The following is a 26,475-nucleotide window of genomic DNA, read 5'->3' as shown; positions in this document are numbered from 1 at the left end:
TCACCAGAAAGACCAGGCCCTGGCCTCCTACCACCTCTTCCCTATTCCTCTTTCCCAGTCCCTCCATCAAATAACAAGGCAGGAGACAGGCCCAGGGACAGCAGGTTCTTTTCCGGTTCCTCAAAGCGCTGCAAGGGGTGGGGGCAGAGACAGAAAATGTAAACATCAGGTTCCACCCCCTGAAGGCCAAGGGAAGACCCCTTCCTTGGGGGCTGGAGGCTGGAAGGATCCAGACGGAAGGCGGGTGTCCTGGTGAGATGAAGCTGGGGCCTGAGAATACAGAGTGAGGGCAAGTGGGGGACATGTCCTAGTCCAATGCACATCCCCTTAAATAAACCAGAGTGAGAAACATGTGGAAGGAGAGTTGAAAGAAGACAGAGCCAGTACCCCCCAACTCACGCCTGGGGCCAACCCAGTCCTCTATACATAATTACAATTCGGAGATGTCCAGGATATAGCCCGGGGCCCCTGGCCAGCACACAGGTGACAGGCAGGGCCCAAGAAGAGAAAAGGAAGCCAGCTCCCCATCGTGGGTGAGGAGAGCCACAGGAGTGCATGAATCCACAGCCTGCTGCCTCCTGCCGCCAAGTGGCAGCCCCTGGGAGGGGACCCTGGGAAATGGCCTGGAGTGATGGAGAGCCCGGCGAGACAAGAGGCTCCAGCCTCGGTCATCGCTGCCCCACGCACTGTGGCAGTCCTGGTAGGGTTGCAGCTGGCAAGGAGATTGGAGTCACCAAGAGGGTCAGCCTGCTTGGGGAGCCAGGGCAGCCTCCATGGCCAAGCCTGCTCCTGACAGGAAAAGGTGGGCCACACAGTCCAGTGCCAGGATGGAAGTCAGAAGTAGGCGTCCTGCCGGGCCTCGCCCGCGGAGGCCCTGTCGCCACCGTCTTGGGAGGCCGGGGGCCCGTCCGCCTTGCGGCGCAGCGAAAGCTTGCGGCCCTGGCTCTTCTTCTCCTGCTTCTGCCGCTCCTTCTCCCGCTTCTGCTGCTCCTTCTCCTGCTCCTTCTCCCATTTCTGCCGCTCCTTCTCCTGCTTCTCCCGTTCCTTCTCCTGCTTCTGCCGCTCTTTTTCCCGTTCCTTCTCTTGCTTCTGCCGCTCCTTCTCCTGCTTCCGGGTTTCCTTGCTGGGGCCCAAGGGGGTGCTATTGCCAGTCGGGGAGGGGAGGGATGGGTGCAGTCCCTCGGCAGTGACCACAGGCCCCGGGACCGGCCCAGCACTGGCCCTGCGGATGGGGGGTGGTGGTGAGGGGGCCCCTGCACTGGCCCGGGAGCCCCTGCTTTTGAGGCTGAGGAGGCTGGAGGAAGGGCCCAGGGGGGGCTGCTGCCTCCTGCGCTCCTCGTAGATGGCCCGGGAACCGTGGAGGCGCCGAGAGGGCCGATACTGCAGCTCACCCCGGGTCTCCAGCCACTTCTTGAGTTGGGCTGCATTCTCCCGCTCAATCAGGGCTTCTGTCACTGGGAGGTTGGTCACCTAGATGGAGAGGGGGTGAGTGTGAGGGTGGAGATAAGGATGGGCGTAAGCAGGAGCAGGTCTGGAGGTGGACAGGGAGAGGCCAGGCCTACCTCATGCACCAGGAAGTCCTCCTGCATGCACTGCTGTGGCAGGTTGCGCAGCTGCTCCATGGTTTCGTACATGCCTTGGCAAGAGCGCAGCTTCTCCACAGAGCCCAGTGTGTGTCGCAGCAGAACCAGGGCCACTCGGAAGATGATCTTAACGCCTATGGGGTCAGAAAGAAAGAAGGCAAGGGCTGAGGTCCAGGATCTCAGGGGGCAATGCCCCTCACCCCACCTGCTGCCTCAGGCCTGAAGAAGGGAGACAGCAGCTGTGGGCTTGACTCTGGGGAGAGCAGGCTCAAGGTCAGGGACGGAAGCAGGGTCAGGCCTTCGTGTCCCAGCCCCCAGGATGCCTACACTGAAGTCTCAGACCAACAAGGTCCCACGGGTACAGTGACAAACCCCCGGCATCTCCCCTGGGGAGCCCGACCCCCTTACAGCCCAGCAGGCCCCCGGGATACCTTCACAGAAGAACATGTCCCAGACACGCAGGACAGACGCCCAAGGCAGGGTGCGGGCAAAGATGCACATGAACCACTCGGTCATGTAGAGCACAGGGTCAATGCGCTGCCTGCGCAGGTGCCGGTGCGCCAACGGGGACGCCCGGCGCAGGAGTGCGAAGAAGATCTCTCCATCCAGCTGAATGGCCTCCTGTGGTGGAGTGAGCCATCAGAAGAGCCAGCTTCTCTTGTGTGGGGAGGCCCAGAGGAGAGGGACAAAAAGGCTGGGGTTGGGCAAGGTGAGGCCCTGGGGGGGAAGGCACAGTTAGAGCCACCAGCCTGCCAGCACTCACCAGTCCTGCGCTGTAGTAACCGGGGAGGTACTTGTCACAGATCTGCACCAGGCACCAAAACGCTTGCTGAGAAGGGCGACAACAAGGTATGGGGAGGTGAGTTCCCCGACCCGGCCCAGCACCGGCCAAGGCCCCCTGGCCCTCCCCAGCTGCTAACCTCGGCAGGCATGTGCATGAGCAGCACGGCAGCCACAGGGGCCTGGGCCTGGCAGTAGCCCTCGTCAGGCCGGTAGATGGTGTAAGCCTTCAGGATCCGGTACAGGTCCTGCTGCCTGTAGAGACAAGGCAGAATGCAGCGAGGCTGGTCACAGGACCTGGGTGCTCTCTGCCCCAATCCACACACACCAATCCAGGTCGGACCTCTCCTCATCTAGTTCTGGATTCTCTTCAGGGCTCACCACCACATTCCCCATCCTCCCCGGTCTTGCCCACGCAGCCTCAGCCAAGGTGCCCGCTCCCTGCCCAGCACAGGCTGCATCCTCTTCCTGCTGCATCTGCCACCAGCCCAAAAACCTTCAAGGTCATGTTCTCCAGGACTTTTTCCACCTCCGTAGCATCTGCCCTCCACTAGCACGGTCTGGATTATCATCCAGAACATGCATGTCCACCAAGTTCCGGCTCTGGAGGAAGATCTGGAAACAGCTATGCCTTCTGCACCCAAAAGAACAAAATCGTCCTAGCCTGCTCCTCTGCCTTGCAGGCGTGCCATAGCCATGCCTGGGCTCATGTCCCAGAGAGGGCTTTCCTCTATCCCAATGAGCAAGGCTGATCACGCCCGCTCTGCTCAGACCACCACCTCCTGCTCAGAAGAGCAGTGCTGACCTCCTGGGTCCTCTCCCAGCTTTCTGCCTCACACACTCCTAACAACAGCATCTCCCTCCTCTTCTGTGTTTCATCTACAAACTAATCTACTACTGTGTACTTAGTATCTTTTCTTCACTTAGTCACAGCATTCCTAAGGAGTCTGACAGGCTGGTTAAGGCGTGCTAAATCAACACAACATGTCACTTGCACAGCTCACTCTGTCCCCACTCATGTGCCTGCTCCCAACTGTCCCCACTCACGTGCCTGCTCCCCTGTTGCGGGGGTATGCCTGTATGCCTGTGACCTTGGCCACATACAGCCTTTCCCCTGCTGGGTTCTGGAGCTCATCCCCGTGCCTACAACCAGTCCAGCTCTCCTCATCCTCAGGCTTGCCCTCTGTGAATCCACCCCTGTGGGCACACCAACCGGGGCTGGTCTCTTGACCCTTCACTCCCCTCTTACATCACATTGTTTCTTTCCTTAAGCCTCCTGTGAAACTCCAGCATACAGACTTGCTGGCTTCCACTTCCTTCCTCCCATTCTCCAGTTGGGCTATACTCCTGCCTTTCCCAAGGTCACTACAGACCTCCACAGGACCCCTGAGAGAGCACGTTCCTGGGCCTCCATAGCTGCATCTAATGGAGGGGGTGGGATGGGAGGAGGAGGTCCAGCCCCTCTGGCAGTTGACAGCTCACAGCCTCCAGCTGGGCCAACCCCCTGAAATCCAGACCTATGTCTGTGATACAGCTGACTGATTTACATCCCCGCCTGCACATCACCCATCCAAGGAGCACACTGAATGAAAATACTCCAAATTGAGCTTTTAGTACGCCTCCCAAACCTGTCTTTGCCCTAGTTCATCCCACACACACACCAGTCACTAGGAACCCCATTCTTCAGCATGCCCGGACGTCAAGTCTCACAAGTCAGACTGAACTTTCCCTACGCTCCACATCTACTGAAAATGCTTTGACTCTACCCTCAAAACAGACCCCCCCACTCAGCCACTTCCCCCAGACACCACTGCTGTCTTCCTGGCCAACCTTTCTTATCACCATCTCTCCTGGCCAGTCTGTTTCTGCCCACCCATCTCCCAGCAGTCTGTTCTCAACACAGCTACCAGAATGATCCTTCTAAAACTAAAGTCAGGTCAAGTCCCCTGGAACCGCACCATGCCCACCTTTTCTGGCACCATTTCACACACAACATGCTTTCTTTGCTTATTTGACATATCGTCTACCCCACTATACTACAATCAACCCACAGGGGCAGGAGTTTGTCTCCTTGTTCACTGCTATCACGGATGACTAGAACTGCACAGGCACAGGCGAGTGCTCCATCAACACAGCAGAGGGATGACCATCCTGATCACAAGCATCCACTTGGGATTCACCTTGCACACCCCAAGAACACAGCCCACCTTAGGGCAATTGAGCCAACAGACCAAAACCCCAAGGGCCTGGCATAGCTTCCCAGGGTCTTGGTGGTCTGGCGCCACTCTTCCCAGCCAGCTGCAGCTCTCCCCTGCCCCTCTGCCCAGGCGCCACCCACAGACCCCTGGGCTATGAAACTCCACCGCTCCTGTTCCCTCAGGCTTCAGCTCTTCAGTGAGTCCCAGGTGCACAGACACAACACACAGGAGCTGGAGTCCCCCGCCCTGAACACCTCAACAGGAGTTGACGCTCACTCCCTGAAGCAGAGGTCCTGGGGGGCGGGACCTACTCTCAGTTCAGCCCGTATCCACCTGGACTTCAGCAAATGCTGGCTGACACAGCCGTGCTGACTGCTGCCTGAGGTGCTGTCCAGCCCCTTACCCGTGCCCGCCTCGGGCAGCAAACATCTCGTGGAAGGGGAACTGGCGGTGTAGGTCCTTCTCAATCACATCCAGCCACTTGGGGTCCCCAGGGGCCCGTTCCAGCTCCTACAGTAGACGGCAGGGATCAGCTTAGGGTGTGGAAGATGCAGACAGGACCACACGTCCCCACACCCCCAGGGCTGTACACACCTCAAACTTGCCAGGGTTCTGCTCCAGGAGCTCTTTGCTGTTGGACAGATACTGCCAGGCCTTAGCACGCAGAGAGGAGGGGATCCCCTTCCGGCAGCGCAGCTTCACCTGAGGCAGAGGGGAGACCAGGGCACGGCTTAGCCCCTAAGCTGCCCCCTGGGACCCCTCGACCCCCTGGACACTCCTCCCACAGGCAAGACCCCGCCGGACCTGGCCTTCCAACTTTAAGGACCAGGACCTGCTGCAGTCCGAGCCTCCCCGGATCATACCCCCCTCACCCCATGTACTGCCCAGCTCCAACCTCGGCCTTCACAAACCTTCTGGAAACGCCGCAGCAGCCACTTATCCCAGCTGTTGAACATCTCCAGCCACTTGAGCTCCCGCTGCCGAGCCACATCCACAGGAACAGAGCTCTCTCTGCAGGGCAGGGGCGGGGAGGGGTCAGATGGCAGGGAGCCACTCAGCCCCTGCCTATTTTGAGTGGTCTGCCCTGCCATCATGGGCTCCACGTCATCCCACAGAAAGGCCTTCCTTCCATGTGAGACAGGTACATAGAGATAGTGTATAAATCCCAGTCCTCATGTATCTGAACCTAGGCAAGAATGCGCAGGACACTTAAACAACATGTTTTAGGGCCCAATGTTGTATAGCAGGAAAAGCCTCCAGCCATGCAGGTACCAGATCAAGTCCTGGCTGCTCTCCTCCCAAGCCAGCTCCCTGCTAGCAGCTGGGAAGGCAACAGAAGATGGCCCAAGTACATTGCAGCCATCTGGAGGGTGAACTAGTGGCCAGGTCTCTCCTCCTTTCTCTGCCACTCTGACCTTCAAATAAATTAATAGGTTAAAAAAAAAATAGTCATGTTTCGCATGACACTGGAATCCAAGTTCCAGCTTCCCCAGCTTCCCCACTGTGTGACCCTAGGCCAGTCAATTCATTCTTCTGAACCTCAATGTCTTCGTGTGTGAGGTGTGAGGATTACAGCGCCCACCTGGGAGATCTGGGGGTGGTCAAGGCTCAGAGTGAGCGAAGGCCAGCCTAGAACCCTCGATCTCCTCAGAATCAACTGCCAGCCTCTTGAGACCCCTCAGCCCTCCGCCACTTCCTCCACCTGGCTGACATTCCCAGGGGGAACCAGGTTTGCCTAGGTCTCAGGAATCAAAAAGAGTTGAGGGCAACCCCAGGCCTCTCCCAGTAAGCAAAGGAGCACCTGAGTCTTCCCCAGCGTTAGAGGCTACCACCCAAGTCAGAGTTACCAGACTACAGAAACCTGCAGATAATGCCTAGTAGGCAAAGAAGAGCTACTTCCCTCTGTCCTTGAAGCTCCTTCAAACACGGCCCACATCCTGCATTCCCCTGTACCTAAGTCCACTTCCAAGTGAGGCCTGGAAAATGGTCCAGCCTAAGAGGGAGACAGCTGCAATGACCAAGACACAAAGAGGAACCCAATGGGCCTGGGGGCAGCCGATACCAGGGAAGGCTTCCTGGAACAGAAGGCATCTTAGGCAAGCCACGAAGGGAAAGGAAGGGAAGACGGGCATTCCTGGCAGGCCGGACAGCAAGCCCTGGCGTGGCAGGACCCACACACGGAAGAGCTGGCAAGGAGTGGCAGGAGAGACTGGAGAGGCTGGCCAGGCTAGACAAAGAGACCGTGTGCGGGCCAAGGAGCTTGGGCTTGACCCTGCAGCCAGACCGTGGTGAGCCACGAGGCGCTCTCACGGCAATGTGTGCCACCCACAGCCTGGCCTCACGGGTGGGCTCCTTTGGCATGAGAGAGGGAATTTTTTTAGAGGGACACAGTGACAGAGCACCCTGCACAGCAACTGGCACATGGGGGGCAGGCTGCAGAGCCCACCCAGGCTCCCCAGGAGAGCACCCAGGCATGCAGACCCAGGCGGGTTAGTCAAGGGACAGTTCACTTTACCATCCATCAGGTGCACACAGCAGCACAGGTGCCGGTATGGGAGATCACCCAGGTCAAACTTCAGAACCATGAACATTGGTCCTCAAGGAGGAATTTTCTAGCTTTTATTGCCTTATAACCCCTTGCCTGTAACACCCTCCCACGGCCCTGATGGCATCAGCTGAGTTCCCACCCTCTCTCCCTCCAGGGGATGGTCTCCTTGGGAGCAAGGGTGTAGCTGGAGGACCAAGCATAGGGCCCAGCTACCTGAGTGACCTCAAGTGACCAGCAGGTCCAGGGACATGAGAACTACAGGCGGGATCCAGAGAGCGAGGCAGCAAGGACGTCAGAGGGGAGAGGTGAGCTCGGCCCAGCCTCCTGGGTGACTCAGGCCCCCTGGAGGGAACTAGGAGAGAGGAGGAAATGGGGAAAGAGGACCCTTGGGTGAAAACAAGCCCGCCCTCTCCCGATTCAAGGAAGGACCCTGCCTTCAGGAGCCTCCCTTTCCCCCTCCTCTGCACCTGCGCTCCATCCAATCCCAGGATGGAGACAGCAGGTGCCTGTATCCTTCCCAGCCTCTCCACCGGGCGCTGGGATGACCTTCGGGATCATTTCCTGCAACTTCAAGTGAGGATGCATGGCAGTGCCGCTAGTGGAGCAGGATAACATCAGGGCTGAACCCCAATCTCCTGACCTGTGACCTGAAAGTCTCACCAACACACCCACGCCACAGAAACCTCAGGATGCTCCAGGCCACCACAGTGCCCGCTCATCACGCCATGTAGGCTCCAGCCAGGTTCCAGCTGCCCTTGGTGTATCATTTACCCCCACCCCACCCCATCTCCCCCGGGGAGGAGAAGACCGGGCACTCACAGGTTGCTGGAGTACTGACTGCCCCCAAGGAAGCCATACTTGTCCGTCTTGCGCAGGGCCAGCCCGTTGGTCTCGGAGTCCGAGCCAAAGGAGCTCACATCATCCGCCAAGGACTCCAAGGTCCCGGACATGAGGCTCACGGAGTCCAAGCAGCTGAGTGTGTCCGGGGCCTGCCCGCGAGGCCCGGAGATACCGGGTCCCAGGCTGGAAGTGGAGCCCAGGTCTTGGGAGTTCTCGACAGGCTCCGGGGCTGGGGTCACCGTGACAACAGCTACGGGAGCCTCTCCGGTCCCTGGGGCCGAGGGGGCCGAGGGGGCCTGGCCTGCTGATGCTGAGGTCGCTGCTGCGGTTCCAGGGCCACTTGTCACCGGTCCCGTGGCGCCCCGTGAGGTCCCTCCCGAAGCCGCTGCAGTTCCCGGCTTCGGGGCCAGCGGGGGCTTGGCGGCCAAGGCCCCAGGAGCCATTCTGGAAGGGGTTCTGCTGGGGGTCTCCGGGGCTGCGGAGCTTGAGGTGCGAGTCTCCTCGGTCTTCGCTGCATCTGTCCCTGAGGCCGGAGTCATGGACGTCTCGGCCTCGGCCGCTGCCACCGGAACCGGCACCGAAGGTTCGGCGCCCGGGGATACCTGCTTCTCCGAGGCTTCCGCAGGGGAGGCTTCCAGCGTGAGCACCACCACCGTGGCGGCCGGGGCCGGTCCTGGGACACAGGCCGGCCGCGCCTCCCCGGGGGCCACCAGGGTGACGGGAGTCGAAGTGGCTGTAGTCACTGGTGGTCCCGGAGCTACCACCAGGACCGGCCCGGCCCGGGAAGCCCGGGGCGGCGGCGAAGGGGCCGCGGGGGCGCCATGACGGCGCGGCGGGGCTACCACGGGCGCCGGGCCCGTCTCCATGGCCGCGGGCCGCCCCTCACATCCCCCCCGCCGGGGAGGCCGCAGAAGGCGCCGCCCCTCAGGCCTCCCCGAGCCGCCCCGCCGGGGAAGCGGAGAGGGCGAAGGGCGCGGCTCGGCGCGCGCCGGGGGCGGGGCGGCGCGGGGCGGCTGCGGAGCGCGCGGAGGCGGGGCAGGGGTCGGGGGGCGCGGGGCGCCGGGGTCTCGCTCGCGCCCTCTCGCCCCCTCGCGCGCTCTCGCCGCCACCCCCTCCCTCCCGCTGAGGGCGAGCGGCCGACGTCGCGCCTGCGCAGACGCTGCACAGCCGGCTAAGCGGCCAGGGTCTCCGCCCTCCACGCCTGCGCGCCGGCCGGTCCATAGTGTTCCTTTTTTTTTCTCCCGCCTCCTTAGAGGATTTGGACGAATGAGAGGAGAGAAGGAACTGGGTTTCTACCAATCGCTGAAAGGGTGGGTGGGCTTGGAGGCGGGAAGGGGTGGTCAAGCTAGAAAGAGGAAACGGAGCCCGCGAACGGCTGAAAGACCGGCCAATCCTCTTGTCTGGCGAAGGCGGGACTAAGGGAGTAGCTATTAGAAAAGCGAGAACCTGAATCTCCTGGCCAATAAGCAAGGCTGAAGAGGGACTGGCCGCGGAAGGGCGGGGAAAGAGGGGGCAGGCCCTGTAGGTGTGGGAGGCGGGCCTGGGCGCCTCTAAGCTACAGAGTGGTAGGAAAGGAGCCAATGGGAAAGAGAGCAGGCGGAGGTCGAATTAACAACGAACGCTGGTCGGTAACAGACAGCATCCGCAGCCAATCGGAAGAGCTGAGGAATTATTTTATTCTCCCAAGATGGTCAAGAGGGAATGGCCGCTGGGGAAGGCGGGCTAAGTTTGTGATTTATTTGCCGGGTCAGCTGACCGTTTTCTCCTCCTTTAACGACCAGGTGGGAGGATAGATTGCTGTTTCAGCCAATGGGAGCATTGAAAAGGCAGGGATGCTACCAGCGGGCAGTGCCAACCCAGAGATAGACGGTGACAACCGGAGATGGGGGTGACAGTTGGGGACAGCGCGGAGAGACAGCCGGGGGACATTAGCGCAGCGCGTAACCAATCAGAGTGGTTATGCTTTGCCCTCCCCGAAGCTTTCCTGGACTCCGAGAGTCCATTCAGCTCGGGAGCCTACCACCACTTCTCTGTCCCGTGACGCTTGATTTCAATGTTTCTAGTTCTGCCCCAGCAACCCTCGACCCTCAACCCTTGACCCTCGTTTCCTGCAAGAATCCCAGGCCCCTCTCCCCAGCTCTCCTCCTTCTAAATTCCTCCCTAGAATACGGGATCTCAGCTCTCAGATTGCGGCCCTCTGAATGCCGCCTCCCCGCTCCCCCCAACACATACACTGGATCTTAGAACCCAAGTCCATGAATCCCAGCACCATGTCTGTGTTCATATTCTTTAAAGGAACTAGGACCCCAGTCCCATTTCATGAGCCCCACGGGTCGCCCCTGGACCGCAAAAGACCTGACTATGGGAGCTTCAACCTGTAAACTTAAAAAAAAAAAAAAAGATTTATCTACATTTATTGGAAAGGTAGATATATAAGAGAAGGAGCTACAGAGAAAAAGATCTTTCATGGGATGATTCACTCCCCAAGTGGCCACAACGACCTGAACTAAGCCAATCTGAAGCTAGGAGCCAGGAGCTTCTGGATCTCCCATATGGGTGCAGGATCCCAAGGCTTTGGGCTGTTCTCTACTGCTTTCCCAGGCCACAAGCAGGGAACTGGATGGGAAATGGGGTCAGCTAGGACAAAAATTGGCACCCATATGGAATCCTGGCAGACTCAAGGCTAGAATTTAGCCACTAGGCTATTGTGCCAGCCCTCCTTCCATGTTTCTGACACCCCCTTCTCGTATGGACCCTCAGTGTTAGAAGGAGTCAATTTCTGATTTCACATCTTCTCAGTTCCTCCCTGGCTCCTGAGTTCTCCCAAGCTCCTCATTCCCAATTCAACTCTCAATCCTGTGAATTCCCATTCTGAGTCTGATCTTCTCCACCTTCCATTTGTTTTGACCCAAGCATTCTGAACAACCTCCCCCTTTTCTCTTTTTTTGGAGTCTTCTCCCCACCCCCACCCCACCCCAGTAATAAGGGAAGCCCTCCCTGGCCTGGACCCCCGTAGTAACCATATAAGGCGAGGCAGCTGCCATCCGAGGCGGGGAGGGGCTGGTGCAGGAGGCCAAGGGCAGCTGCTAAGTATAGGGTGGCTTCTTCCCTCTTCTTAGAGACAACAGGTGGCTAGGCCCCAGTGCCCAGAAAGGAAAATGTCTTAGAGGCATTGGTATGGGCTGGGGGGAGGTGGGGGCAGAAAGGCATCTTCTTCAGGACATCGGATCCCAGAGGGAGCAGGAGGAGGGAGCAATGGAGTGTCCTAACCACCCCGGGCTTTCCTCTGCCATCATTTTCCTAGACTTCCAACTGTAGGAGGGAATAAGGGTCCCAAAACCTAGCGGGGTCAGAATGGGTACCTCACAATCCCAGAGACGACTCCAGGAAGAACCACTGGCCATCCCAGCCCCCCCCCCCCAGGAGGATGTGTCCTGCTGGCAGCCTTCCCTCCTCTGAATGTCAAAGACCACGTCCTTCTCCCACGTCACACCTTCCCCAGACCCTGCAGTGTCAGGGCACAGTTCCAGCACCGCCATTCTGACCAGCCCAACATCCCCAATCTTTCCCTCCCTGGACCTTTGTCCATGCCCTGCCCTAGGTGTAGCAAGCCTGCCCCTCCACCTCCTTCTGACTCTGGGGTACTTCCTGAAGCCAGTCCCTAACCCTCAGACAAGGTTGCTCCACCTTGACTTGGGGTTCATGAGCATTGGGGTACATTTCTTTCTGCCTGGCTGGACTGTAACTTCTACCGAGGCCAAGCCTCTTGTGACTTATAAAACAAGTTCTCTAAGGAGAGGGGTGGGGGGCAGCTCTATTTCATGGTAGGGAAATGAAGGCCCAGGGACTTGAAGCACAAATCCTAAGACCAAACCCCATCCCCCAGACTTTGAGGGGATATAGATCTCCATCCACAAGGACAGCACCAGGGCATTGCATGCTAAGCCTCAGGCTGCTCTGCTTCCCATCCAGCTCCCTGGTGGTACACCTGGGAGTGCAGCTAAGGAGGGCCCAAATACTTGGGCTTCTGCACCCTCATGGGGGACCTGGATGAGGCTCCTGGCTCTGGGCTTTGGATATGCCCAGCTCCAACCATTGCAATCATTTGGGAAGTGAACCTGCTGATGGAAGACGTGTGTGTGTCTAAGTTTCCCTCTGTAACTCTGCCTTTCAAATAAAAATAAGTGTTAAAAAAATTAAAGATCTCCACCTTCTACAGATGGTATGTTCCACCCCCCCACATTCACACCCTTGACTGTGAGCTTCACAGTGGCAGGGGGAGACTGTGCCAAGCTCAGCATACTGCCCGGTACACTGCAAGTCCTTGCTAAATGTTTCCTTGGCACCAAGGGGTACAGGATCTCAGCTCTTCTCTCTTCCAGAACTCAGCCTTGGTCTGGGCATCCCCTCTTTCCCTTGGAAACTCAAGCACATCCCAGCCAGTGTTTTGGGAGAATAAAATGTCTCTTCTTGCCTTGGTTCTGGTAACACATGCATCCCAGAACCTGTTCTTTCCTCTCTTACCTCCTCCCTTCTTCCCTCCCTCCCTTCTGTGGCTCCAGCTGCTGTGGGCCCTCCAAGAAAGGAGAGGCCCTGAGCCGGGCTATTTTGGTATCTGGGGTGGGCACCCGCAGGGCTAAGGTTACCGGGTGCGGTGAGGGCTCCCTGGGGCGGGAGTATATAACCCCGGAGGACTGCCTGGTGCTGACGCTGCCTCTTTGCCTTCTTCCAGTCACCGCACTGCCCAGCCTCTACGAGACCTGAGACATGGTAAGTGGGGATGCTCCCTGTCCCTGGCCTCACCTCCTGAAAGAAGACAGCTAGTTCCAATCTCAACAAAAGTTAAAAAAAATAGGCTTCCCTGTATTGATGCTGCTGAAGGGCGACAGACAGAATGAGGGTCCCAATACCCAATCTATCTCCAGGTTGGCCCCATGCTTTACTGCTCTGGCCCTTCTAAAGCCTCCTGGGAATAGCCAAACCTGGGTGCCTTCTATCATTTTGACACTTGAGAAGGTGATGGTTCAGACAGGGGAAAATCAGTGGATCCAGGTCAAACAGCATGTCTGGAGGGATGTAGACTTGGGGGGGGCAGAGAGGAATTCTGGGGATGTAATCATAGTAGCTCCTTCAGCAGAAAGGTCCCGAGGAGGAGGGGAAGAAAAAGAGGAGGCCACGGTGCAGACCTGAAAAGCTCCTTCATTTCCCAGAAGGGACTGAAAGACTCCTCTGAGGGTGGAGACCTGCTCACATGTCCTTTTGCCCAACTGTTACCTCCCAGGCACCCAAAAAGGCCAAGAGAAGGGCAGCGGCAGAAGGGGGCAGCTCCAACGTCTTCTCCATGTTCGACCAGACTCAGATCCAGGAGTTCAAGGAGGTGAGGGTGACTGAAGACCCCTCCCTGACACAGCCCCCTTTCTGGAATGTGCACCTGTCTGGGCGGGGGTGGGGGGAGCAGAGGGGAGAATTCCTTCCCCAACTCCCCAGGCGGGGTGGAAGAGGACAGCTGGCTGATGGCCAAAACCTGACCTCTCCCTGGAGTGGGAGTGCAGGTTGGGAGGTTCACGGGAACCTCACTCCTTTACACTCTTGTCCCCCACAGGCCTTCACTGTCATTGACCAGAATCGCGATGGCATCATTGACAAGGAGGACCTCCGGGACACCTTTGCAGCCATGGGTGAGCTGCTCCCTACCAGAGTCTGGAGAATTCAGTTGGCTCTGTCTGGGTTCCACTTTGGGCCTCAGTCTACCCAGCTGAAAAATAGTGGGAGGGCCTGAAGTGATGGGAAGCTGAGCTGTGGCCCAGAACTCTGCTCCAGACTCCTTCCAATCTCCTCCTGGCCCCCCTTCCAGGCCGCCTCAACGTGAAGAATGAAGAGCTAGACGCCATGATGAAGGAAGCCAGCGGACCCATTAACTTCACTGTCTTCCTGACCATGTTTGGGGAGAAGCTAAAGGGTAAGCCAAGTGTCATGGGGCCACGGTGCCAGCTGCCCCTCCCCCAACTGTCCACTCTGGGACACCCGCGCCTCCTCTGCTCTCTGACCTCCCCTCCCCCCAGGTGCTGATCCTGAGGACGTGATCACCGGAGCCTTCAAGGTCCTGGACCCCGAGGGCAAGGGCACCATCAAGAAGCAGTTGTGAGTGGCCCCGCATCTGTCCCCACACGGCCAAGGGTTAGGCACTGCCAGACAGGGAGAACTAAGACTTTGGACATAGGCAATGGGGGATTCCATCAAAAGGGGCTGGGGGAAGAAGGGCAACAAAAGGGAAGCCCTTGGGGGTCAGCGAGTGACCTCCTGGCCATCAGGGAAGGCGGGGTGGTAGCCCCGGGCATGGAGTGCCCACGCGAGCCCAATCTCAAGTGGGTCCATCACCCTTGCAGCCTCGAGGAGCTGCTCACTACACAGTGTGATCGCTTCTCCCAGGAGGAGGTGAGTGGGGACAGGAGGCTGGGAAGGCGGGAGGGGGCCAGAGAGGAAGGCTGGCTGGCCTCAGGACCGGCTGATACCCCGCGTCTTTCCCTAGATCAAGAACATGTGGGCCGCCTTCCCCCCCGACGTGGGCGGCAACGTAGACTACAAGAACATCTGCTACGTCATCACACACGGTGACGCCAAGGACCAGGAGTAGGGGGACCCTCTGGGGCCTCCTCTGACCGGCTAGTCCGACCTCCACCCCCTTCCCCCGACTCCCAATAAAAATCGACTGGTCTTTGTTTCTTATGGGTGGCGCCTCTGCAGAGTTTGTGGGCGCGGGCAGGAGGGTGGGCTCACGCGACCCCTGGGGACCCGAAGGTGTGGCGGTGGACACGCGAAGGCCGCGGGACAGCTGGAGTTTTTATTGAAGTCGGCGATGGGCGGGGAGGAGCGGGGCCGGAAGAGGGGCGTGGCCGCCGCTCCGGGGCGGGGCCGGGGGCGGGGCTCTAAACTCCGCGACTCTGGGAGAGCCGTTCGGCCCGAGAACCCGCACAAAGCCCACGCAAGGGCGGCTGTGCCGGAGGTGGCTCAGTCACCTGGCAGCGTAGGACCCGGCATTGGGCTGGAGACAGACTGCAGGCGGAGCGCAGGTGAGTCCCGGCCGGGCGGGGGACCTCAGAGAGCGTCCGACTGCTCGCCCGAAGCCTGGCTCTGCTGCATCTGGGCCTGCATCTTCTCCAGCATCTCCTGCATGCGGCGCAGCTGTGCGGGGCGAGAGTGCAGACGGTGGGGTCGCGCGAGCCCGGAGCCGGACCCCGACGACGAGGGCCTGGGCCTTGGCGGGCGTGTTGGGGGTGGAGTGGGAGCGAGGTGGTCCCGCTCACCTCTTCGTCCTTCTCGCGGATCAACTTCTCCGTCTCGGCCAGGGGCAGCATGGGCAGGGGGATTTCTGTGGCGCTCTGGCGGGAAAGCTTACTGGGGGTGTGGGGGGAGGAACGGGGATCAGGAATGGAGGTTCCAGGCCGAGAGGCGGGGCCTGGGGCGAGGTGGGGCCCCTGCAGGCTGAGCCATTTCCACAAGATTTGGACCCGAAGCCAAGTGGGTGGAGAAAATCCGGGAGAGAGAGTGAGAGAGGGGCCTGGGTAATGCAGGCGGGGCCGTAGGGAGGGGGTGGAGTTCGGGAAAAGCTGGGGTTCTGGGCGGGGTCTTTTCCGGAAGGGCCGCACCTAGCGTGGGCCTCCTAGCCCAGGATCCCCTTGGCCGGTGGACTTGAGTCTCACCTGCGGTTGGTCCGAGCCCCGGGCCGGGCCAAGCTCTGCAGACAGCGGGCCCGGTAGCCCTCATAGAGAAGATCGTGTGTGACTTCTTTCAAGTCCTGCAGGTGTGTCTGCACCAGCATCCGTCGCAGGTTCAAGAAATCGCAGTGATGTGGGTTCTCCACTGGCGGGGGGGGGGGCGGGGGCGGGCCAGCAAGCATCAGGGAAGTTGGGATCCAATCCCAGCCTCAGGGTCGGATCTGCACCAGTTCCTGCCACCATTCCAGCCCAGGGTCCCGTGTCCACATCCTAAGGACTCTTCTTGGCATCTGGGACCACAGCCCACCCAGAAACCCCCAAACTCCCACGTTTAGGTCCTGCTGACTGGAAAGTGGCCCAGTGTTGGCTGCTGGCCGGACGTGACTCACCCTCCACAGTACCCCACGAGTAGTGGCGTCCCCTCACTGGACGTGACCCGCCGTCTCTCACCACCTCGCAGGAACCCACGACTGCGAAAGGGAGGCTGCTCTAGAGGAGGGGAGTCAGGGGTCACCGTCTCAGCCCCCCCTTGCTATCTTCCTCCAGCCCTCGCTCCCCCTCCCTGGGGCCGCTCTCACCTTCATTTCTGCATCCTGCCTCTTGAAGTCTTCATCTTCATCTGAGTCGCAATCTGGGAACTGGTAGATGTTGATCTCCTCCTCCTTCAGCTGATCCCGGATCTCCAAAGAGAAAGAGACAGGGATGGTAAGAAATGGAGGGAAAGAGTCACAGCTAGGACGCTGTCACCGAGAGAGGGGAAGATGCCAAAGGCAGGGTGGTAACAACTGAAACTAAAGCAGAACTGAATCCAAAATCCTGGTGTTTGGCGAATCAGCAGGAGGGGTTCTAGGGTGGTGGGAAGGGGGACAGAGCTTCGTGGGACCAGACAGGTATCACAGGTCATCAAATATCTAAGTCCAGGCCCATATAACCACCCATGCCCAACCTCCCTCACCCAAACAGCCCTCCACAATCAAAACAAAGTCAAAGCCTAGTTCAAGTTCGGTCATGGCTTTTGGCTTCCCTTGGGGCCAAAGGTCAGAGGTCACCATCCCCACCTTCTGCTTGAGGGCCTGGGTTTCCTGGGGCAGCAGAGCGTCTGCTTTGCCGATGACCGGGATGATGTTGACTTTCTCGTGCACCGCCCGCAGGAAGGCCACATCGAGGGGCCGGAGCCTGCACCCAGCAGGGATGGGTCAGGGCCCAGTCCCAGGGTGCACAGGGTCAGCCTCTTTCCTCCCCCGCCCCTGGTGCTCCCAGGGTGCTCCTCAGACCCCCGGCCGAAGGGCGAGATGAAGTAGAGGCAGCAGTGGACGCGGGAGTCCTGGATGTTCTTGCGGTTCAGGCCGCTCTCATCCCTAAGATATTGCTCGAACTGCTCTTCAATATAGCGCACCACGGGCAGCCAGCTGGGGAGAGGAAGTGCCCCCAGAGGTCAGAGGCTGTGGGAGCAAGGAGCAAGATGCGGAGGTGGGGCTGCCACTTCCGTATCCCCTGTCAGCATGCCAGGCTTAAGTCCCTGTTCCTCTGCTTCTGAGTCAGTTTCCTGAGGATGCCCACCCAGGAGGGTAGCAGGTGATGAACTGCTGAAGTATTTGGGACCCTTTCAGCCACCGGAAACCCAGCTGAAGGTCCCAGCTTGGGCCTGGCCCTGCAACAGCCAGTGCAGGCAGGCACTTGGGGAGTAAACCGGACAAAGGAAGCTCTTTCATCTCTCTCAATCTATCTTTCAAATAGAATAAAATGAAAATCTAAAAATAATAAAATGAATTTTAAAAGGCATCAAGAGAGCCGGCAGGGGTGTGGGTAAGACAGCCAGGAGCGCAGGACTGGGGCAGCAGTGGCACAAACCCTGATCTGATTACATCACACATCCTGTCACCCTCTGCCCCATAAATGTATTGTCAGGATTTATTTTCATATTATTGGAAGCAGAATTCTCCCATCGCCTACAACAGTCAAGGCTCGGCAAGATTGAAGCCAAGAGCCTGGAAGTCAGTCTGGGTGTCCCAGGAGTAACAGGGACCCAAGTCCTTGAGCCAGCACTCAGTGTATGCATCAGCAGGAAGCTGGATTAGAAGCAGAGCTGGGACTGCCTCTATCCCATACTCTGATAAGGGATGAGGGCTCTCCAGGTTTTATCTTTAACTGCTACACCAAATGTCTGCTCCAAGATTTTTTTTTTAAGGTTTATTTTCATTTGAAAGGAAGTCATAGATTCCCCAAATGGCTGCAATGGCCAGAGCTAAGCTGATCCAAAGCCAAGAACCTCCTCCTGGTCTCCCACACAAGTACAGGGTCCCACAGCTTTGAGCCATCCTCCACGGCTTTCTCAGGACATAAGCAGGGAGCTGGATGGGAAGTGGAGTAGCCGGGACTAGAACCAGCCCTCGAATGGGATGCTGGCACTGCAGGCAGAAAGGCTTAGCTTACTATGCCATGGCACCGGCAAGATTTTTTTTTAAAGCTGTGGCATAGCAAATAAAGCCTCGGACTGCAGTCCTAGCATCCTGGTCTCTGCTAACATACTTGAGAAAGCAGTGGAGGATGGTCCAAATGCATGGGCCCCTGAACCCACGTGGGAGACCTGAAAGAAGCTCCTGGATCCTGGTTTCAGCCTGGGTCAGCCCTGGGAATCACAACCATCTGAGGAGTGAGCCAGTAGATGGTGAATTCCCTTATCCCCCTCCTGCCTTTCAAATTAAAAAAAAAAAAAAAGCAAATAAAAAAGAAAAGCACAGGGCACTTTGGGATACATTGTGTGTGATGGAGTCCGGACCACCCACTCTGGTCTGGAATTGCACAGAGGGGCAGCTTCCCCTTAGCCCCCTCACCAGTCGGAGCAGTCCACCGCGTCCCCGAAGCCAGGTGTGTCGACCAGGGTCAGCTTTACTTTCACGCCTCCCTCTTCGATCTCCACATCCCGGCGCTCGATGGTCAGCGTTTGTGTCAAGCGAGCTATGAGGAGGACAGGGAGGGTCTCGGGGCTGCCTGGGGTCTCAGTGGGCACTCATTTCCTTTTTCCAGCATCATAGCTGCCCCCCTCGCCCACCCCCCCCCCCCCCGTGGAAAAGCAACACATGAGGCGGGGGTGGATGGGGGAGCAGCGGTACTCTCACCGCTGACTTCCGGCACCTGCCGCTCCTCATAGAGGTTGGTGTGGAAGAGGCTGTTGATGAGGGTGGATTTCCCCAGACCTGACTCCCCTAGGGAGAGACATGCCTGCTTGGTTGGTAGGTGAGAGAGCAGCCAGGTCCCCCTCCCCAGCTCCCATCGTTCCTCTCCAAACCTGCCACCATGAGTGTGAAGTCAAACCCCTTCTTGACGGACTTGCGGTGCAGCTGGCTGGGGAGAGCTGCAAAACCTACATACTCCTTGTCCTGTTGGCAGGGGGCGGATGACTTAAGGTGGCCGCAGGGGCAGGCAGGGACCCCAGCATCACCGGAACTCAGCGACTCGGCCTGGGTCTGGCCACCCTGGGAGTAGGGGGCTAGGGGGCCCAGCTACTGGATTCCTCGGCAGAGGGACTCACCATGGCTCTGCTGGCTGTTGCTGCACCTGCTGTCGCTCCCCACTTCCTCTGGCGGGACAGGAAGTTGAGGGCGGCAAACAAGGGGGCGGGTGGTAGGAAGTTCCGATGCAGAGTCCGCCCAGGCCAGAGAGGTGATGAAAACCATGACCATGACAGCAGGTGGGTGGGAGGCGGTCCTCACCTGTATCCATTTTCCCATCATGCTTCTGGCAGCATCAACCCCTCCATTCTCCACATTCCTTTAGTCCAAGCCCCACAGCAGCCTCTTTACCATGATGAGAGGCGGGGTGTGGGCAGAGCGGAAGGAAGCAGGCTGCTGTCTGGCAGGTGAGAGAAAGGCTGACAGGATGATTTTTTAAAAGTTCCAGGGATGGCTGTGTTGACACGGTTGGGTACATCCACATCCCGTATTAAAGCACTTGGGCTCAAGTCCCACCTGAGCTTCTGGTCCTAGCTTCTTGCTAATGGGCAACTGTGGTAACTCAAACATTTAGGGAGTGAACCAGAGGGTGCAAGATATCTCTTCCTCTCTCAGTTTTGTTTTTATCTGACAGGCAGAGTTGCAGAAAGAGAAAGAGCTCTTCCATTCACTGCTTCACTCCCCAAGTGGCTGCAGTAGGTTAGGCTGGGCCAGGAACTCCACATTCAGGTCTCCCACGTGGTGACAGGCGTCCAAGTATTTGCATCATCTTCCATTGCATTCCCGGGAACATTAACAGGGAGCTGGATCAGAAGTGGAGCACCTGAGACTCAAACCTAGATGCCAGTGTCACAGGCAGCAGCTTAACCTACTGTGCCACACCACCTCTCTTTCTCTGTTACTCTTCCCCCCCACACACCCTTTATTTTGATTTTTTGGTGCACCGTTCCTGGAGGTACCACAACACCAAGTCGATGTGCGGAGTGGACGATGCGAGATCCCATTCCAACTCTAGGCTCCAAAAATCCATTTAATATATTGTCCTCAGACAGAGGGTGCATCAATTATACTTTTAAAAATGGGGTGGGGGAGAGTTCTGAGCATTGTCAGCAGGGCCGGAGGGACTGGCAACTTTGTAGCTCCCGTGGCAGATTTGATGGTTTGTTGAAAGAACTTCAGGTCTTTGGACTGGGCTGCCAGGAAACCTTATTTCCTAAAGCTCCCTAGTTCAGATACCTTCAGGGTGCCCTCTTGCCACCCCTCCACCCCTCCGAGTCCCGGCCTGGCAGCCGAAGCTTCCGACTTGTCACCTGGCTCTCATCAGCCCAGGCATCCCTGGCTCTCTGCTCCCGACCAGCTGTTTCTTTCCCACCTCATCCGTCCAAGAGCGCTCCGGTGAATGTGTCCCCAGCTGCCCCAGGCGGTGTCATTCTCCAGCCTGTAGACTTCCCAGCCCTGTCACACTCCCTTGCCACCCAGCCGGCTCTCTTCCAGCCAAGCCTTGGGGGCACAGTCCGTGACTTACTGGTTTCTGTATACCCAGGGCCTGGCACAAAGGATGAGGCAGTGATATTTCACGTGTGTGTCTGCCTGAGAGAGTGACTGCAGGAAGTCAGCTGGAGGCTGCAGGAACACACAACAGGAGCCTCACTTTGCCATCAGAATCCGCAAGGGAGGGTGGCAGCAGGGGGTGACCCTGCCTGCTTGGGACCCCCACATCCCACATCAGAGTGCTTGCCCGAGTCCCAGTCATTCCATGCTAAGCCCCCAGCTTCCTGCTAAAGCAGTAGATAGGCCCAAGTCCTTGGATTCCTGCTGCCACTCACATGGGAGACCCCAGATGGACTCCTTGGCTCCGGGCCAACTACTGAACCAGCAGATGAAAAACCTCTTGTCCCTCCTCCATGTCACTTTGCCTTTCAAATCAATAAATCTTAAAAGAAGCAGGGGACACATCTTCAAAGACAATGAGAGGAGTGAAAGAAGGAAGGACACACTCTCAACCCAGCTCTACCACCTGCTTGCTGTGTGACCCTGGGCAAGTGACTAATCTTTCTGAACCAGTTCCCTTGCTGGAATAGGAGCCCTTTGTCATCAAGACTGAGTGGTCTTGAATGAATGACTTTGAGTGCATTTCAGTCATTTGCACAAACACTAAGCATTTAGGAGCAGGGTTCCCTTGGGTGTGTACCTTAGCGTAGGGGCCCCTTACCTTATTCTCACCGTAGCCGGACAGGGACCTATGTCCTTGGACAGAGAATGCTGCACCTGCAGCTGCCTGCCTCACCAGCCCCATTTTCTTCTCCCTCTCTCTTTGGTCCTGTGTATGAATTCCCTTTTAGCTGTTAGGGGTTAATTATATCCTCCCCCAAGAAACTCCTCTACCTCCCAAAAGAACCGCATGAGGGAACAGAGCTGGAGAGGGAGAGTGCGGCAATGAAGCCACCTCTGCAGACCCCTCCCACACCCAAGGGCCTGGGGTGGGGTCCCAGCTCAGCTTCCTGTTGCTGTGCACCCTGGGATGTAGCACGGTGGGGGGAGTGGAGGGTAGGAAGCCATGGGCAGGCACTGAACAAACATTAACAGCCAACATTGCTGCTAGGAGAGGATAGTAAAAGTGCTCCCCGCTAAGCCGCAGGTCAGAACCCGAGGTCCCCAAGGCGCGTGCAGCTGTGTCTTTTCTAAGGGTGCTCTGGTCCTGGGCGAGGGGCCCCTTAGTGGGCTGCCGAGCGAGCGTGCACACGCAGGCCAGCTGGCCACAATCGCACCGACGACGCCTCCAGCTTCTGAGAGAAGCTTTGTCAGGCTCACTTTTTTTTTTTTTTCTTAGCTTCCTCAAGTAGTCCTTCTCTGTCTCCTTCCTCAAGGTCAGGAATAAGGACAGGGAGGCAGACACACAGAAAAAGAGAAACAGACTGAGGCTGCCAGGGGTGGGGAGTTCTGGAATCTGCTCCTCTCAGCAGCCCCAGTTTAACCCTCCACTGTCTTCTGCCTCAGCGCCATGTTACCGAAGTGTGCCGAGGGCTTGGGTACCAGCTTCAGTTCCAGTTGGCGTGGGTGTTGTACAGACTGGGAGATTTTTGTCTCTCAAAGAAATGACATAATTTAAAATCCATAAGAAGTCAGAAAGGAGAAATGGGGTGTATGTGTGTGGCCTGATACCTAAGGTCAGTCTCCTATATAATCTTTGTGTGCGTGTGCACACAGAGACGAGAAAGCCACGTGAGGACAGAGCAAGCAGCAGCCACCCGCAGTCCGAGGAGAGGCGCCTCCTGCACCACCGTGCTGGCCCTTGAGCTTGGACCTCCATCCCCGGAGCTGTCAGCAAACAAGTCTGCTTGTTCAAGCTGCTCAGGGCCTGGTGTCTCGGATGCAGCCTCAGAAAGCCCCAGAGTTGGCTCCTGGCGCCTCCCCACCCTAAGGCAACCTCTCTGCTGGGCAACTTGTGTGTGTATTGAAACTTGTATGGTTTACAGAAGGTACGTTTCAATAAATATACGGAGACTTGCAGTGCTGCTGCCCCGTATCAGGACCACAACTCATGTCCTAGCTGCTCTACTTCTCATCCAACTCTTGGAAAATGTACTTGGGCAGGCTGCCACCCATGTAGAGACCCAGGTGGAGCGCTTTGTCTTCAGCCTGGCCCAGCCCCAGCCATTGTGCCCATTTGAGGAGGGAACCAGCAAAGATCTTTGTCATTCTTCCTTACTCTGCTTCTCAATGAAGTAAATAAGTAAATATTTCTCTTTTTTTATGATTTATTTATTTTCATTGCAAAGTCAGATATACAGAGAGGAAGATCTTCCGTCCGATGATTCACTCCCCAAGTGACTACAACAACCAGTACTGCACCGATCCCGAGCCAGGACCCCAGATCTTCCAGGTCTCCCACACAGGTGCAGGGTCCCAAGGCTTTGGGCCATCCTCGACTGCTTTCCCAGGCCACAGGCAGGGAGCTGGATGGGATGCAGAGCTACCAGGATTAGAACCAATGCCCATATGGGATCCAGGAACATTTAAGGCGAGGACTTTAGCCACTAGGCCATGGTGCCAGGCCCAAGATTATTCATTTTTTATTGGAATGGTAAATTTAGAGAGAAGGAGAGATGGGGAAAAAAATTTTCCATCTCCAGGTTCACTTCCCAGATGGCCATAGTGACCGGAGCTGAGCCAATCTAAAGCCAGGAACCAAGAGCCTCCTCTGGTGCAGGGTTCCAAGGCTCTGGGCCATATTTAATGCTTTCCCCGGCCATAAACAGGAAGCTGGATGGGGAGTGGAGCAGCCAGGACAAAAACCAGCACTAATATGGGATCCCATTGCTTGCAAGGGCAGGATCAGCCAATTGAGTCACGCCCTCAAACTGGCATCCCATGGGATGATAGCAGGGCCAAGTGGTGGCTTTACTGTACCACCACACTTGCTCCTCGCTGAGGATAGCCCTCTTGTGTTGTATTGTTTTAAATATTTATTTTATTTATTTGAAAGACAGAGCACAGAGTGCTGGTTCACTCCCCAAATGGTCTTAACAACCAGGGTTGAACCAGACCCAAAACCTGGTATTAGATATGCGATATCCTAGGGGCATATGTCATCCTCTGCTGCCTTCCTGAGTGCGTTAGCAGGTAGTGGGATCGGAGCTCGAGCAGCTCAGACTTCCATCTGGGATGCCGGCGTTGCAGTTGGCAGCTTTACCCTCCACACTACAGCATCAACCTCAAGGATTGTTCTTAATTGTCTTTGGATCTCAAAGTTCTAGCACACGGGAGGTTTTTGGTTCATGGGGGAGCAGTGGTTCATGTCATGCCTTGGCTTGGAGTCCTTCACTCAGCCCCCACTCCAGCCAGATTCTCTGGACTTTGAGACTTTAGCCATCTTGCAAGGAGCAACACAAAAGCCTCCTTGTCCTCTGGCAGTTACTCTGGCCTGGAGCCAGAGCTAAGCGCTTTCCACACAGTTAATCGTCAGCTGTCCAAATTGGGTATGTTCAGCCCTATTTTTATAGTCCAGGAAACAGAAGTTTAAGTTACTTCCCGTAGATCAAACAGCAGTTCAGTGATGAGGCCAAGGAATCGCACTAGGCGTAGGACCTAGGATGTTATCCATGGCCCCCGGATAGGCATAAGGCAGCTTGCTCTCTGCAGGGTCCCCCATAATGTCCTGTCACACAGCCAGTCTGGAACTTGCCACGTTGTTTGCTTCACGAGCAAAAAGCTCCTTGAGGAGTTTTTTGCATTTCCTAAAATACTCTCATATTGGTTAATGGTCAGTATAAATGTGTATTGATTGGTCTCTGGGCCCCATTTCTGTCTATTTCTAACATCCAGGAGTCTGGGCTCTAATCTCACAAGACAGGAGCCACATCCCATATCAGAGTACCTGCTCCCAGTCCCAGCTACTCAGTTTCTGATTCCTGCTAATGTGACTCTGGGAGGAACAGGTGATGGCTCTGGGGGTTGCGTCGCTGTAACCCATGTGAGCCTGCCTGGAGTGCTGGGCTCTTGGCTTCAGCCTGGCCCAGCCCTGGCTGCTGTTCTGAGCATTTGGGGAGTGAAGCAGCAGTGAATGAAGCATTCTCACTCTTGCTCCCTTCTCTGTCAAAATAATTATTTAAAATGGCAAGAAAAAACTATAAACAAAAACTGAGGGGAAAAAAAAAAAAAACAAATTAAGAAGTGGGAGTTTGAGAGTTAAGACCTAGGCTGGGAAGTCTACTTTGCTTATTGGAGTGCCTGGGTTCAAGTCCTGGTTCTGTTCCCCATTCCCGCTACCTGCTAATACATTCTCCGGGACGCAGCAGGTGCTGGCTCAAGTCCTTGGGTGAAAACCCTGCTTGGGTTTCTGGCTCCTGGTTTCCACCTGGCCCAGCCCCAGCTGTTGGGAGCATTTAGGGGGAGGGGGTTTCTAACAACAGGTGAAACTCTTTCTTTGTCTCTCTGCTTCTCAAATAGATCAATGGATTGAAAGAGAGAGGGCATGTGTGTGTGTGAGCGTGTGTGTTACATGGAGAGATTGTAATCAACCGCACAGAGAGCACGTGCCTGGTCATCTTCAGGGTCATTAACTATATCTTGGTCTTGCTTCAATGTGAATAGCTGCTTTTACTCTTGTTTTTTTTCCCCTCTAGGCATGGCTCTCTTTGCAGATTATGTTCCCATTCACTTTCTATGTCCACTTTCTGAAATTCTTCCAGCCTTTGTTCTCTACCCACCTCAGCATTGCTGATGAAATTCTGCCATCTCTGTACCATGATTCGTGTTGTTTTGGTTACTGAAAATCCACCCAATGTGCCCTCTTCTGAGAGCTCAGAACACCGACGTGGCAACAGTAATATTGCAGTATTACCAGTCTTGTCTGACCACACATACATGCATAGAGATTTTCTAGCCATGGGTAACTTTACTTTTTCAGGCATTTGCAGCTTTCAATTCATTAAAACAAACTATTGATGACACCCTAAAATTGTAATGTTAAACCAGTGAAAAACTTCTAGAATGTTCTGATCCATGAAGGGGGTCAGTGCAATAGCTCAATTTAACTAATCCTCCCCTTCAAGGGCTGACATTCCATGTGGGCGCCAGTTCGTGTCCTGGCTGCTCCACTTCCCATTCAGCTCTCTGTTTGTGATCTGGGAAAGCAGTGGAGGATGACTAAGCCTTGGACCCTGAACTCTCTGGACTTTCCAATAAAAATAAATATTTTTTTGTTTTTAAAGATTTTTAAAACTTGTATTGGAAAGTCGGATATATAGAGAGGAGAGACAGAGAGGAAGATCTTCCATCCACACAGTCACTCTCCAAGCGGATATAATGGCCAGCACTGAGCCAATCCGAAGCCAGGAGCCTGTTCTGGGTCTCCCACACAGGTGCAGAGTCCCAAGACTGGGCCATACCTGGTGTCCATATGGGATCCTGGCACTTGCAAGGCGAGGATTTCAGCAGCTAGGCTTCTGTACCAGGCCCTTACTTTCTTTTTCTTTCTTTTTTTTTTTCAATACTGACAGTAATTAGAGTTTTTGGGGGGACTTTTATTTATTTTCATTGCAAAGGCAGAGAAGATTTACAGAGTCAAGGAGAGACAAAGAGAAAGATCTTCTATCTGCTAATTGTTTAAAAGGTGGAGATACACAGAGAAGGAGAGACCTTCCATCAGTTTGTTTACTTTGTGTGGCCACAATAACCTGAGCCTGGCTGGGTGAAAAGGACCCAAGCACTGAGAACATCTCTCATGGCTTTCATAGGCACATTGGTAGGATACTGGATCAGAAGCAGCACAGCCAGGATCAGAACTGGTTCCCATGTAGGATACGATACAGGTGGCAGCTGAACCTGCTGGGCCACCACACCATTCCTGTCAGTCTT

At 56.4% G+C, this 26,475-nt stretch overlaps 3 protein-coding genes across 3 annotated transcripts; 1 reads left to right on the top strand and 2 right to left on the bottom strand.

Annotated features, from left to right (window-relative positions):
• Positions 1-91: 91 nt before the first annotated feature.
• On the bottom strand, positions 92-8,838 carry TBC1D10B (TBC1 domain family member 10B). Its single transcript, XM_040973019.1, has 9 exons — positions 7,929-8,838; positions 5,473-5,572; positions 5,156-5,263; positions 4,965-5,071; positions 2,504-2,618; positions 2,347-2,412; positions 2,015-2,204; positions 1,563-1,717; positions 92-1,470 (listed from the first exon to the last, which is right to left on the bottom strand). The coding sequence occupies exons 1-9, from the start codon at positions 8,813-8,815 to the stop codon at positions 835-837; spliced, it is 2,364 nt and encodes a 787-aa protein (XP_040828953.1). The 5' UTR covers positions 8,816-8,838; the 3' UTR covers positions 92-834.
• A 3,824-nt stretch (positions 8,839-12,662) lies between these two features.
• Positions 12,663-14,675, top strand: MYLPF (myosin light chain, phosphorylatable, fast skeletal muscle). Its single transcript, XM_040973863.1, has 7 exons — positions 12,663-12,719; positions 13,231-13,326; positions 13,552-13,627; positions 13,804-13,908; positions 14,012-14,090; positions 14,336-14,384; positions 14,479-14,675. Exons 1-7 carry the CDS (start codon positions 12,717-12,719, stop codon positions 14,581-14,583), a joined length of 513 nt encoding a protein of 170 aa, XP_040829797.1. The 5' UTR covers positions 12,663-12,716; the 3' UTR covers positions 14,584-14,675.
• Positions 14,676-14,776: 101 nt separating this feature from the next.
• SEPTIN1 (septin 1) lies at positions 14,777-19,432 on the bottom strand. Its single transcript, XM_040973018.1, has 11 exons — positions 19,197-19,432; positions 18,954-19,044; positions 18,784-18,870; positions 18,499-18,622; positions 16,939-17,073; positions 16,723-16,840; positions 16,243-16,344; positions 16,054-16,153; positions 15,650-15,809; positions 15,254-15,344; positions 14,777-15,131 (listed from the first exon to the last, which is right to left on the bottom strand). Exons 1-11 carry the CDS (start codon positions 19,197-19,199, stop codon positions 15,045-15,047), a joined length of 1,098 nt encoding a protein of 365 aa, XP_040828952.1. The 5' UTR covers positions 19,200-19,432; the 3' UTR covers positions 14,777-15,044.
• Between the last annotated feature and the right edge of the window lie 7,043 nt (positions 19,433-26,475).

Source organism: Ochotona curzoniae, unplaced genomic scaffold (genome assembly GCF_017591425.1).
Source record: "Ochotona curzoniae isolate NIBS_2020 unplaced genomic scaffold, NIBS_Ocur_1.0 contig_2321, whole genome shotgun sequence".
NCBI lineage: Eukaryota > Metazoa > Chordata > Mammalia > Lagomorpha > Ochotonidae > Ochotona > Ochotona curzoniae.
Note: the sequence above shows the minus strand (reverse complement) of the source record. Positions and strands in the feature narration are given on the sequence as shown.

What these genes read in the sequence shown, in the direction of transcription:
- MYLPF (XM_040973863.1), top strand. An exon ending in AGATCCAGGAGTTCAAGGAG is followed by an intron (nt 13,327 to 13,551) that starts GTGAGGGTGACT and finishes TGTCCCCCACAG; the next exon opens with GCCTTCACTGTCATTGACCA. An exon ending in GGACACCTTTGCAGCCATGG is followed by an intron (nt 13,628 to 13,803) that starts GTGAGCTGCTCC and finishes CCCCCCTTCCAG; the next exon opens with GCCGCCTCAACGTGAAGAAT.
- SEPTIN1 (XM_040973018.1), bottom strand. An exon ending in ATCTCGCCCTTCGGCCGGGG is followed by an intron (nt 16,841 to 16,938) that starts GTCTGAGGAGCA and finishes TGCTGGGTGCAG; the next exon opens with GCTCCGGCCCCTCGATGTGG. An exon ending in GGGGCTCGGACCAACCGCAG is followed by an intron (nt 15,345 to 15,649) that starts GTGAGACTCAAG and finishes CCACACCCCCAG; the next exon opens with TAAGCTTTCCCGCCAGAGCG.
- TBC1D10B (XM_040973019.1), bottom strand. Translation starts at nt 8,815, where the DNA reads ATGGAGACGGGCCCGGCGCCCGTGGTAGCCCCGCCGCGCCGTCATGGC. An exon ending in TCATGCACATGCCTGCCGAG is followed by an intron (nt 2,413 to 2,503) that starts GTTAGCAGCTGG and finishes CGCCCTTCTCAG; the next exon opens with CAAGCGTTTTGGTGCCTGGT. An exon ending in GGACATGTTCTTCTGTGAAG is followed by an intron (nt 1,718 to 2,014) that starts GTATCCCGGGGG and finishes CTGACCCCATAG; the next exon opens with GCGTTAAGATCATCTTCCGA.